A 13850-nucleotide genomic window follows, 5' to 3' on the forward strand; every position below is an offset into this window, starting at 1 on the left:
GACACATGAGCTATGGCAGCTTGATGACACTTCAGAAGCATGCTATGGTTGATGCATTGCCTCCTTTGGAGTCACCTCCTCCTTATGCATGTGAGGGATGCATCCTTGGCAAGATGCGTAGACTCCCTTTTAAAAAGGATGGTGCAATAAGAGCTACTCGCAGCTCATACACAGTGATGTCTACGGTCCCATGAGGACACCTGCTTTTGGTGGTTATATCTATTATGTTACATTCATAGATGACTACAGCAAATATACTTGGGTCTATGGTCTGAAGAAAAAATCAGATGTGTTTATGCATTTCAAACACTTTGTGGCCGTCGTCGTAAACGAGATTGAACTCAAGGTGTAGACACTTCGCACTGACAGAGGGGGGGAGTATATGTCTCATGAATTTGAGGCATTTTTGAAGGAGAAAGGGATCACGCATCGGCTTACAGTGAGGCTTACACCTCAGCAAAATGGCAAAGTTGAGCGCAAAAATCTCACTCTCATGGAGATGGATAGATACATGCTTACTAGTAAGAAGTTGCCTCACAGATTTTGGCTTGAAGGCCTCATGTGTGCCAATTATGTTTTGAATCGGGTTCCCACAAAGGCTTTGAAGACACTCACTCACTATGAGGCTTGGCATGGGAGAAAGCCTTCAGTGGATCACTTCATAGTTTTGGGGTGTGTGGCATATGCCAATGTGCTTGTGGAGTTTTGATATAAGTTGTCAGATAAGGCACCTAAGTGTATCTTTGTTGGGTATCGTGCACAAAGCAAAGGCTATTGTCTCTACAATCCTACCTCTCGCAAGTTTTTTTTTAGTAGAGACGTTAATTTTTCAGAGAATTCAGCTCATACATATGCTGAATTTACTATTTATAGCTTTTGGTCCCCCAGCTGAGGCTCATGCTGAAAACAACCTCCTCATGATCCACATGCCCCGATTCACATGCTGATTTTGTTCCTCCATAGGGTGTGGATGAAGTTGTCAAGCAAGAGATTCAAGAGATACATGCAGCCAAAACAGTTCCGAATTGGTTACTACAGACTCTCAGGGAGAGTAGGCTTGAGGCACCTTTGCCTGGCAGGACTTGTAGTGCGGTAAGGCACGCAGGGGGGCTGTTTCTGTTGAGAGAGCTTATGTAGGTACTCTTCTTGATGAAGAAGAACCTGACTCTTTTAAAGAGGCCAAGGATAACATGCATTGGATACATGCCATGCACAATGAATTGCAGTCCATTGATAAAAATCAGACTTGGGATGTTGTGGATTTGCCACCTCGGAAACATGCCATTGGTACCGAATGAGTTTTCAAAGTGGAAAGGAAGCCAGATGGGTCTATTGATAGGTACAAGGCACGGCTGGTTGCTAAAGGCTATGCATAGAAAAAGGGCATAGATTATGAGGAGACTGTTGCTCCTACATCCCGGATGATCACCATAAGGTCAGTTATTGCCATGGCTGCAAATTTTGTTTGGAATGTCTGTCAGTTGGACATAAAAACAGCTTTCCTTAATGGGGACTTGTAGGAAGAGGTTTATGTCAAACAACCTCCTGACTTTGAACTTTCGGACAATGCACTTCAAGTTTGCAAGCTGAATAAAGCTTTATATGGGTTGAAGCAAGCCCCACGTGCATGGTATGCCAAGATTGATGCCTTCCTGGCAAGTAAAGGGTTACATAATAGTCCCACAAAAAGCACCCTCTACATCAAGAAGGATGGGGGGGATATTTTGGTCATCATACTTTATGTAGATGACATGCTACTCACAGGGTCAAATGAGGAAATAATTGCAGATGTTAAAGCTGAATTGAAAACTGAATTCGACATGATAGATTTGGGCATGTTAAATTTCTATTTGGGGATCCAGTTCATACAAGACAAGCGTGGCATTGTTATGTCTCATTCCAAGTATGTGCAAAAGCTCTTGGATAGGCTCAACATGCAAGATTGTAAGCCTACAGCCACTCCTATGGAGCCAGGGCCGAAGCTTGTGTATGATGTAGGTGAATCAGTGGATGCCACACTTTACAGTCAGGTTGTTGGATGCCTTATTTATTTGTGCAATACACGGCTCGACATTCAGTAGGCAGTATCTCAGGTGAGCAGATATATGCACAGTCCAAAGACAACACATTCGCAAGATGTAAAACGCATCTTCCGTTACTTGTAAGGCACAAAGTCTTATGACCTAATTTTTCCCAGGGGGGTGACTTGCAGATGCATGGTTACAGTGACTCAGATTGGGCTGGAGACTATGACACTAGGCAGTCCACAAGTGGTAAGTGTTTCTTTTTGAGAAAAGCTTGCATTTCTTGGCTGAGCAAGAAACAATCTACTGTGGCTACTTCCTCATGTGAAGCTGAGTACAGGGCAGCTTTCACAACGACAGTTGAATGTGCTTGGCTGCGTCGTTTGTTTGCTCATTATTGGAGGGTCCTCCTCCAATTCTCACTGATAGTCAGAGTGCTATAGCAATGGCAAAGAATCCTGTGTTTCATGCTCGCACGAAGCACATTGAGGTTCATTATCATTATGTCAGAGAGAAGTTTCATGCAAGGGAGATCAGTATGATCTATGTGTCAACACATGATAATGCTGCAGACATCTTCACCAAAGCACTTCCACGTGAGAAGTTTGAGGCATTTCGCAGTGCCTTGAACTTATCTCCTTTTAGTGATTTATCACTTCCTTGTACATCATCACATTGACACTGCAGGGGGGTGTTAGAATTATTGGAATATTCTAGGTAATCAATAAGTGAGTTAGGGGCACTTTTCCTTCACTAGGAGGTTTTTTTCCCTAGCCATAGTTAGTGGGTTAGTATAGTTTTGTCACTTGGACAAAACTATCCTCATACTAAACTGATCTTATTTTTCTAGTGCATACTCAACGTTTTGCTCTTGCTCTCACTCTTACCTTCTGCTCCCTCTACTCTCACACTATCCAACATTCTTAGCTGTGTACTAGCTCTTCTTTCTTACCACTTGGACGTGTGGTTTGGTGAAGCTATATCTTTCGGACGGTCCTATTGGCAAGGGGGGTGTGCTTCAGCACTACGTCTAGGGTTTTGTACGATACTAGGTACATTTTATGTGGTACAAGTATTGGTACATGTACTATATGGAGATCTTTTAGGTACATTCAGTTTGCTCCCCCAAGGAATGCGAAAGACTAATTGGAGACAAGATAAAGTGGGCCGCTCTACTGGAGCAAGGTGGAGCACTCTTAATGTCATTGAGGCAAATTAGGGAAATCCAGTCCCATAAATGGTAACACCTTATATGTGGCCCTCCTCCAATGCAAGGCTCAAACTTGTCATCTTGTGGTGGTGAGGCCGGTACTACGTCCTACAACTGCACTATCGTACAGCCCTTTCTATATTACTTGTCCTCTAGGAGAATGATGGACAGAGGGAAGATGATCCCTAGTGAGCACCTCTAGCCAGATCCAAAGAGGGGGAGATCGCCTTTAGATATCATCTCCCTAGGGGAAGTAAATCCTCAAGTGCTTGCTTTAATTGGAAGCCTTGGAAAGAGAGAAGGTAAGAAAAAATGGGAGCAAGAGAAAGGATGAAGGGAAAGAGAATGCACGAGAATAGCTTGTGATGAGGAAGAAAGGAACATGGAGAAGAAGGAAGAGAGACTACTATTGGGATAGGAAGGATGTCGAAGATGAAGGGGGCGAGTACAAGGATGTACACTCCCATCCACATAAGGTCTTTCAAAATTGTTGGAAATATTAGTATATTAAGGCTGTGCCAATGTAATAATTAGTTAGAATGGTTAGGGGCATTTGTTTCTTATCTAAGGTTTTCTCCCTAATGACAATCAGGATGTACACTCCCATCCACATAAGGTCTTTCAAAATTGTTGGAAATATTAGTATATTAAGGCTGTGCCAATGTAATAATTAGTTAGAATGGTTAGGGGCATTTGTTTCTTATCTAAGGTTTTCTCCCTAATGACAATCAGTAATTGAGTGTAGGTGTGTGTGGGTTCTAACCCTAGTTTGGGTTGCCTTAGGATTTTGTCATGTTGACAACCCTTGTACTCTTTCACGTCTCATTCTTGCCACATCAATTCATGCATTCTCATGTTTGCTCTCTCCACATTGTGTGTTGTGCCCTGATGTCCATCATTTTGTATAGAGCAGGTTGCCCATTGCTCCCTTGCCTAGGTGGTAAGAGCTGTACCATAAGAGGCACGTAAGGGACGAGACTCTAATGACTCTTAAATTTTAGTGGCGTAAGAGGCATTCATTATGTTTTTATATTTTATTTTTGCAATGGGGGGGAGTAGACTTAAATCTCAAATTCACAGGAAACTTTTGTGTACTCATAGGAGACATAACCAGCCTGCATTATAGAAATTTAATTGCATTGAGCCATGAGAACTAAGGCTCAGAGAAGTTTAACACTCAGTATCTATTACAAGTCTAATTACAATTACGGGCTGATATATCAAATATGATAGGACTCATCCATCATCACATAAATTAAGAACTTTAGCATGGATGAGCATCAAGCATGAGATCTCACAACCTTGAGCAATGGAGAGGCGCTGTAGTGATGGAGATGCATGGAGAGAGAAGGTAGAGCTAGAGAGACTAAGGGCATAAGCATATCAATGTATGGGTATGAAATGCTTTGATGTGTGTTCTTCGAACTGGTAAATACAACTTACCAACATCAATACCCTACCCAAGCTCCAAGTTCGAATTTTGAACAGTCTGAGTCTTCCTCAAATTTCACCTTTCTTCCCCAATCCGTCTATATTATGCTTTGAATATCATACAAGATCAACTATCTGCAAGGACACTTACAGGAAAGAAAGACAATCTGTTCTGCTGCCTCCTGCTCAGGTTTGCAACTAAATGGCTAATGTAACCCTGGAGTGGGTGCCAACTTCCAATGTGGTAAACAATCAATGGATTCCTTGACATGTGAATGTGATGGTACTGGTAGGTGTGCTGTGTGTCAAACAACTAAGATAGTGAACAAAACAAATCAGGTCTCCAAAGTCAAGGGGAAACCGTGTGTTTTCAGACCAAGGGCAGGTCTGTAGTGTAGATCCTTGTTGTGGAGGTAATGGATCTAGCAAAATACAAGGTAATCTGCTGGCTGAAAGAGGCTTGCTCATCTAAAGGAATGAACGAGATCTCTTGACAGGGTGAATTTGGCATATAAGAGAAGTGTAAGGCCCTTTTATGGCATGCATTTACCTATATCTGCTGTTGGTCCCAGGGACTATATTGGCTGCTGGACACCAACAAATATTTTCGTCTCTCTTGGACATTGTTTGAATCCCCCCCTCCCCCCCAAAAAAAAAGAAAAAAGAAAGTTCTATTAAGTATGAAGAAGCAGCCGAGAGAAAGAACATAGGGCATAAATACTTCATGCGGGGCACAAGAACCCTGTATGAAAAGCTAGAAAAACCAGGATTGTGGCTGGAAGTGACACTCCATGCCTGTGATTATCTTACAGAAGAAAGGGCAACCTCACCACTCTCTGAAAGCAACCGTACTCGTGGTTGATGCAGAGCTAGAGAAACCGTGCATCCTTGACCAAACAGTCATCAGGGTTATGTAGAACATCTATCCAGTGGTGGCCAAGGTATGGGCTGGAGCCATCAATAGCCTCTATGCATCTAGATCTCCAAATGTGCTAGGTGGTAATGCTCGCTAAGATTGTGTTCACTGAAGCATGTGCAAGTTCGTACTGAGAGAGGGGGACAATCTGAAGGCTGCAAAACTGTGCCCCCTGGTTCTGCACTGAGATGGCCGATGAGGAGTCTTAACTCTCATAAAAAGAGTTTAGTAAAAGAGGGAGCCAGGCAATAGAATCCGAAGTAATGAAGAAAGTGGAAGAGGGAAATCTGTGCAGTAGTTCAGCAATCATGATCCTAGCCTGCTGTCTGTACTCCTAGAGGTAGTGACTCACTGCAATCCCTCCATGAATAAAAAGCGAGAAAGTGAGACTAACTTTTTTATTCCTGAGGGAACTCCAAAGTCTCCTCCAAAAAGCCCTTTGTATCTCCAGGGTAATGTGAAAAAATCTCTCAGTGATGAGCTCTGGAAGGTCTCCAACTTTGGCAACATCTGAAACTTCTTGGCATTACTTATTGTAAAATCAAAGAAAGGAAGGCCCTTGCGGGGTCGCCTACAATCCATTCCCACTCGCTTGGATCCAATGAAATTTTTTTATGGGAGCACCCTTATAAAGACAAAGCCTTAAAGTACCAAGAGGGATATCCTCAAAAGGATGAGGGTCTACATGTCAGCTAGAAGCACAAAACACTGCTCACCAAAGCCCACAACTCTGAACTGGCTCCAAGTGTACATCAAAAACCACATCAGAAACAAGGGATCTGACCAAATTGCCTCCAGATTGCACAGTGTAGAGGGACCCTTGTGCTTGAGAAAGCACCCATCCATCTGATATGTCATGTTCCCCCCTATGTATAGATGCCCACTCAGGGGTAGTTGCATCTGTTTGAGGAATGCTCCTAGGTTTCTTTCTGAGGTGATTGGTCAGCTGAAGTATTTGATCCTGAAGAAGATCCTTGAAAACCTTCCAGGAACCGAGAGATGATGTAGGAGCTGTCTCCCATTGGATCACAGCATAGAGCCAGAGGCACCAAGAGGTCAGCCACTCTCATCTAGAATATAGTCGCTCCACATAACTGGCCGCTTGTCAGTCTCATCCTGCAAAAGACAGGAGACCCTCTGTAAAGAACTCCTGAAACTATGCCAGTTCTGACAATAGCAGCCATAAGGGGTGGGAGGCATCCTAATGTCTGTAGAATTAGAAATCCTTGTCGATCCAATCACCACCTAAAGAGGGAGTGCAAGCACGGAAGAAAAAAACTTTCTAGGGATCATGACCCGGCATAAGTTTCCGGATTTTTGATATTGGTATGTATGAAAATGAACTATTTTGTCTTTGTGATGATCTGGGGCTGAATAGGTTGGAGATAATGTATTTCATCTGCTTCTAAATCTCAGGAGCATGTCCCACTATTCTTGCATGTTTTATTCATTTTAATCTAATGAAGTGAATTCGGGTTATCTTCTCTCTTTACTTTACTCGTCTCAGATTTGAGCACCTTCTATGTTTACTTATTCTAATAATTTGCTACATCGTGTTCAGGGGCTATGAGCACATTGTGTTGGTGCATTACCGTGAAGTGACTGAGGTGTACACTCTCTCTTTTCTCTTATGGTTTTCAAAGGGAAAGTATCAGACTAGTCCTACTGACCTCCTTTCTGTGGAACCTTTTGTGAACCCAGGGTATCAAGTTGGAGCCCTTCCAGTCATCATTCAATGTTACTGCCTCTGATAAAATCTCTATTAAAGATTCACCCCAAGCGCAACTGCAGAACACTGTATATGGAAATGCATTTGAACCATTACCTCCCAGTCTTGTTTCAAGTCCATCTGAGTTGCTTAGCCCTAGTATGAATTCACATGAAGGCACATATGAAGCAGATTCTGGAGAAGACTTGGATGGTTTTCAGATGACAATGGTGGAGCATCCTTATGCTCGGCAAACATCGCTGCTTGAACAGCTAACCATAGAGTTGGGATTAGATTCAACTTCCAACCCTGAAGCAAGTAACACTCCCTTATCGGCCTCAAGGAGTGATGGTTTTGCAACTCCTAGCAAAAACACGTCCTACAGCTCTGCCAACTCGGATTTTTCAAGTGCAGCAACGTTTGATGTGCCACAGGCACAGCATCAAATTCACTTTCATACAGCAGCAGGCCAGAGATCCAGTCACCAACAGTCAATATATGAAAGAGATCTCGAAAGTATGGACATGACTGAGTTATTGCTGGACACAGGTTTTTATACACTTTAGCTTTATACATCTGTTTATAGTTTTTGAGAATATTTCCCTGTAGATTATGAAAGGATGTTCTTAGGTAACAGATGAAGTTTAATAACACTTTTTAAAACTTGCATATGATTTTTTTATTGGAAAAAAGAATACGACAAGCTTTATGTGATTGTATTCTGCTATGATTTGTAGTCCTTGATGCTTGAAACACAAAGGTTCCCGATCTTTGATGGTCAGTGTGTAAATAAGCTTTTCCCTCCTTGGATGTCCGCTATGCAGGTGGCCTTTCAAGGTTCAATAAGTTTTCAAATGCATCTTCAAGCTGGTCATCACTATTAGAAAGTACATTGCCACCAATGGGAGACGAGTCCTTGAATTGGACTGAACTCTCGAATCACTCTACAGCATCCTCTATTGCAACTGCACCTCCACATCCATCTTATAACTCTGCTCTCGAAGAAACAAGAGAGTATACTACACAAAGTGGCGACTTCCTGGCAGGGCCTCCATTCAAAGACATCAGGAGGCAACCTAAAATTGCCCTTGAAGCACATTGGCGGGCTGTGACAGATCAGGACTCCTTCAGTAAAAATGCAGTAAAGGTATTTATTTGATCCATGTTTGCAATAGAGTACAATATCGGTATATGTGTAAACCTGATATTGTTTGAGCTAGGTTCGCAATTGAGTAGCAGTGATTCTATGTTTAAAGTTTGACTGATTCATTCTCATTCTTCATATGCCTATCAAATCCTCTACTAATACCGCTTCTGTCAAACTATGCTATTGGGGGGACAACTGAAGGGGATGGGGAATATCAGAATTATTGGGAATCCTCTACTAATACCACTTCACCATGCTAATGTAGCTTTTTTGGGGGGATTAACTGAAGGGGATGGGGAACATCAGAATTATTGGGAGCGCAGTGATATGTGCATATGACAACGCTAGTGCGTGGTAGCACTCTTAAGACACACTAGGATGCAGAAAGGGCACAATGTTCCAAGGCAGGGCCATGAATAGTTCAGATCTATCACGTCCACCTAGGAATAACTATGGTGTAACCTGGATGGGTAAAGCTTGTATGAGTCCATGCATTTATATAGATGGTTGAAATTCAACTATAGTCTACTGGGGGTTGGTGACAACCCAGGCTTGAGACTAGAGTTAGTGTTGGATGAGGTCTAGATCTGTTAGGAAAGGCTTCTCTTGAATAGCAGGGCTGTTCTAGTAAAACTGGGTTATTTAGGGCATAAACCTTGCTTGGATGCAAAATGTTTTAGATCTGGGCTCATAAATGTATGTATAGGAATACAAGGACCTCGGGTATTGTGACTCCCAAGGGTATTGACCTGATGGACCTTGGAGTAGTATGTAAAGTCCAGGATCTCTGCTTATGGGTCCATCATCATAGAATTAAAGTTATCCAGTTTCACAGAACCCCTCTACTGCGAAAACACTTTAAAAACCTCAGTGGGCTGAAGCAAAGGGCACGCCAGGATCCTTGCTGAGTACTAATCTATGCTAACAAAGTCATAATCCTGAATAGAAATAGTCAACTGCAACTGCATAGTGGGCCAGATCAATCTATGCAGTATCAGGAACAAACTGAAAAACAAGTTAGTATGGGCACTGGGACTCAGAGCAGAATCAGAAACCAAAGCCTGGTACAGTGATGGCTCTCTGGTGGGCTGCGAAGATGTCTCGTATCTGTGTCTGTCAAGCTGTCTCGGGCTGCGGTGGGGGGTGCGGTCTCCTCGCTCTCTGGACTCTCTGAGCTATGTCCAGAGTGACCCCTCGTCTCTGTCGGTCCCCCTCGAGGAAAGTGGTGATAGGTCGGACCTCAATAGAGTGTACTTTGGGGACTCTCTGTCGCGCATGTGGTCTCTGCGCCCCTCTCTCGATGGTACTGTGTCGGCTGCTCATCCAGGCTGCTCTCATGTCGGCTAGCTCCTCCTCCTCCACTCCACTGTGCCCTGGGGCTGACTCAAATGTATAGAAGTCTGTGACGCGTTGCTGTGCCCGATCATCCTCTATATCCTGTGGTGGTCTGGCTATCCCCTGTTGCTCTCTAATCTGTCGCAGATGTGTCTCCCTGTGCCGACACATCTCCATTAGATAAAGTCCGATACAGACCTGGTCATGGAAATGGATCAGTCGTGACAGAGGGACGAAACCACTCCCCTCCCGGTAGAGACAGTGGTAGTGCCCCCGGATCTCATAGTAGGCTAGGCAAACACAAAGAAAATGCTCCTCAGTCTCAACCGCCCCCAGCGTACATAGCGTGCAGACCCGCTGGTCTCTAGGTATACCTATTGCTCTCCCTGCCTCGATCCTCAGCTGATGGGACAATACCTGCATTTGACCAATGGCAATCGTCAGTGCATGGGAGACCCCTCTGTCCTCAAGATACTGGGGTCTGATGATGAATCCCTCCGCTGATACTCTCAAGAAGTGGTTGCGATAAAACTGTGTCTTGGTGGGGAGCTCCTGGTCCTCTCCCCAAGTCCAAAATGTATGAAGCTAGAGGAGGTCTAACCGTATGATACGGTTGATCTCATCTCGCGGGATCGACTTAGGAGGCACATCCATGCTATATTGAAAGGCGGGAAGCTTGTCCATCTGGATACCATGCCTGGTAAACCAAGTGGATATGTGTGCATACCATGTGTCTGCCCCGCTCTCTACTAGTCGTCTGAATGACTCTAGGGTCAACCTCGGAAGTCTCCAGTGGGGTAAGTCCCAGACTCTGTGGATGAAAGTCACTATCTGAAGGTCCTGGAAGTGTGCCTGAAAGCAAGGTCTCTCTAGCCAAGCCAAAGCACTCCTCCCGCATGTGAATCGTGCTTGGGCTGTACGGGTCATCATGAAAAGGGGTCTTTTGAAGATTGCTCCCAAATATGGAAGAAAGTAGACCAAGAAGAAAACTCATACAGGCCTCAATGGGCTGGAGCAAAGGGCACACAAGGGCCCTTGCTGAGTGCTAAGCTAAGCTATGCTAAGCTAAATAGCTCAAGAGCTCAAGCAAAATCAAATACAAACTGAAGCAACTGAGAGCTGGGACTTAAAAGCCGAAACCCAGTACCGTGGTGGCTCTCCGGTGGGCTATGAAAATATTTCGGATCTGCATCTGTGGAGCTGTCTTGTGTTGTGGCGAGGGACGTGGTCTGCTCGATCCCTAAATCCACTGAGCTATGTCCAGAGTGACTTCTTGTCTTTGGTACTCTCCTAAGAGGAAAGCTAAGATAGGCTTGACCCCAAGAGTTTGTGCTTTAGGCGCTCTCCATTTCACGTGTGGTCTCTGTGTCCCTCTCACTCTGCTGGTATAGACTGTCCTTATATCAGCTAGCTCCTCCTCCACTCCGTTGTCTCTTGGAGCTGACTCAAATGCATAGAAGTCTGTGATGTGCTGTTGTGCTAGGTCTGCCTCTGTATCTTGTGGCCTGGTAGCCTCTTGCTGCAATCAATCACAATAGTGTCTCCTTGTGTCGGCGCATCTCGATCAGATAGAGCCCCAAATCTCCTCGACTTTGTCACTTGGAGATCACTCCCCTAGAAGAGTGCTACATACATGGCAGTCGTCCGCACTAAAGTATCGAAAAGCCGGCCCTTCATCGGTGGATCCTGAGGTGTGTGCCTAGAAGCACTGTCTCTCTAGCCGGGCCAAAGCACTCTGCCCCTATGTGAGTCGTGCCTTGGCTGTTTGGCTCATCGTGAAGACGGGTCCTGTGAAGACTGCTTTCAAGTATGTGTAGGACTGCATTATCTCCATTGGCTCACCTTGGTAAGTGAAGCTATGTTGGTGAAGCATTGCACGTGAGGTGTTCAAGATCATGACCTTGGTCTTCCTAAGGTTGATTGCCAAGTTTCTCTCTCTGCAGAATATCTCCAGGACCTCCATATGTCTCTGTAGCCCCTCCACTGAAGATGATATGAGGACTATGTCATTAGCGTATAGCAATATGTGTGGTGATCCCTCGCAATCTATGAAGGATGTGATCTCATCAATGTAGAGTCCGAAAAGAGTGGGACCGTGTGGAAGGCCTTCCAAAACTCTACAAAACAAGCGTAGACTTTCTAGCATCTGGACCTCGCCTTCTCAATGATAGCCCTTAGTGTGAAGATGTGATCTAGATTGGAATGCTACCTCCGGAATTTGCCTATCCTAGTGCCGGCTGCCCCCGAGCCTTTGTATGATTGTTGATCTCCCACTCTAGTACCGATCTGTAAATCTTGGCCAATGTATGGTCAATCACGAGGGTGCGGTAGTTCCCAGTATCCATGGGATCTCTTGCTTTATGTATCGGTACAATAGTGGTAGTGCTCCAAGTAGTTGGTAAGCCGTGGCATACAACATGGTTGAATGTCTGTGCTAGAACCGGTGTCAGGACCTCTTGCCCATGTACAAAGTGCTCAGCAGTCCATAGGCCCTCATGATCCTGCGCTTTCCGGGTGTGTAGCCGACGGAGTGCAGCCCGTACATTCTATGTAGTGAACAAGTGATAGTTAGTGCATCTGGGCATAGATGACATATCAGGTGGTGCTTGCATTGGGACATCATAGAGAGGTGTGCCACACATCTGGATGTGTGATGGGAATAGGTACTTCCCCTCTGGTAGAACTCCCCATCCATTGGTCGGATCTCCTCCTCGAAATTATGATAATCTCATCCATCTGTGTGAGGAAGGCTTGCCTCTTACGACGTGTCAATCGTTGGAAGATCCGTTGTGCCTAAGATGACGTCAAATGGCCAAGGGCTCGCTCCCGTGTGAGAGGGCTCCCGCTTTTGTGCACTCGTCGTCGAACCATGGGTTTTGAGGCATCTTCCCATCTCGGGCCCGTGTGGATCGAGTCATGGGAAAATATCTGGAACATACGAGGTACATATCATCATCAAGTAGGGTTGGAAGTTCTCTGGCTAAGTTGCTCATTAGAGGGCTGTGATGTTTTGCTGGGGATGCCATGGTGTCGCAGGCTGCATGCTATGCTAGATACTTCCAATTGGAAAATCACTCTGATGCATAGAGGTAAGACTCATGAATTGGATGCCAAACTTAAGGGAGAGTCAATCCCCATTGTGTCTGCCTTTGCAATTCGCACGATAATGAAAAATCATATTTTTGCGTATTTAGTTCCTGCAAGGATATTAAGTTTGATGATCCACAAATTGTTTTCTCTAAGCTGGATAGAGCGTACAGATTTCCTTAATCATTTTGGGGATTTTTTTTAAGACTCTTTGCCATGCTAACTTCCACCTGAAAGGCCTGAGGATCATGGCATTGATGTAATACCAGGTAGTAGTCCACTAGACAAGCCACCATACAGGGTCACTGCAGCTCAGCAGAAAGAGATCATGAGCTAGGTGAAGGATTTTTTAAGAAAAGGGGCCGGTTCAGCCTAGTTCATCTCCTTACCGCTCATCACCGGTTCTGTTAGTCGAGAAGAAGGATGGTTCATAGCGAATGTTTATAGATTATCACGCAGCTAGATGTGATAATGCCTTGAAAATAAGAATAGGGGGACTTCCCGAAGGATGGTATAAAGAAGAGGACTCTTTTAGTGACACTATAGCACATGTCAAAGCAGCCATGCCTAATATTGATTGGGTGGTTGACAAGGGTGATGATGATGATGAAGCCATACCAACTCAAATCTCAGTCTCAAGGTCTTGCTATCATTACGCTCAACTCACGCAATCTGTGTATCAAGCTTCTTCGACAATCCTATAAATTGAAAGGGACTAAGGTATGGATAGCTGAGAAACTTACACGAGCTCAACTGAAAAATAAGGCAACGGAATTAGCTAAGGTGAAGGCTGCTAGAAAGGATGGAAAATGGGCAGTATATCGTGGAGGCATAGCAATCATTAAGAGTTTAAATCTAAGCCAAAAGACTCTCAGTCTTAAACTGATGTATCGCTGATTATGTTTTTCAAGCTATAACATAGGTACTCTAAATAATTCTTTGCACTCTCTGGGAGCTGCCATGTGCCCTCCCTAAGCAGATGTACTAGAGAG

General features: G+C 44.4%; 1 protein-coding gene across 2 annotated transcripts in view; it reads left to right on the top strand.

Moving 5' to 3' along the window:
* Positions 1 to 13850, top strand: part of LOC147902762 (calmodulin-binding transcription activator 3-like) — a 158371-nt gene that overhangs the window by 48466 nt on the left and 96055 nt on the right. For both annotated transcript variants that reach the window (XM_087373763.1, XM_087373764.1), the window contains exons 5-7: positions 7143 to 7188; positions 7283 to 7838; positions 8114 to 8436. In XM_087373763.1, coding sequence (XP_087229889.1) covers positions 7143 to 7188; positions 7283 to 7838; positions 8114 to 8436 — 925 coding nt within the window. The remainder of the gene's footprint in view (positions 1 to 7142; positions 7189 to 7282; positions 7839 to 8113; positions 8437 to 13850) is intronic.

Source organism: Dipteris shenzhenensis, chromosome 4 (assembly GCF_047967505.1).
Source record: "Dipteris shenzhenensis isolate YYH24624 ecotype China chromosome 4, Dip_SZ_1.0, whole genome shotgun sequence".
Classification (NCBI taxonomy): domain Eukaryota; kingdom Viridiplantae; phylum Streptophyta; class Polypodiopsida; order Gleicheniales; family Dipteridaceae; genus Dipteris; species Dipteris shenzhenensis.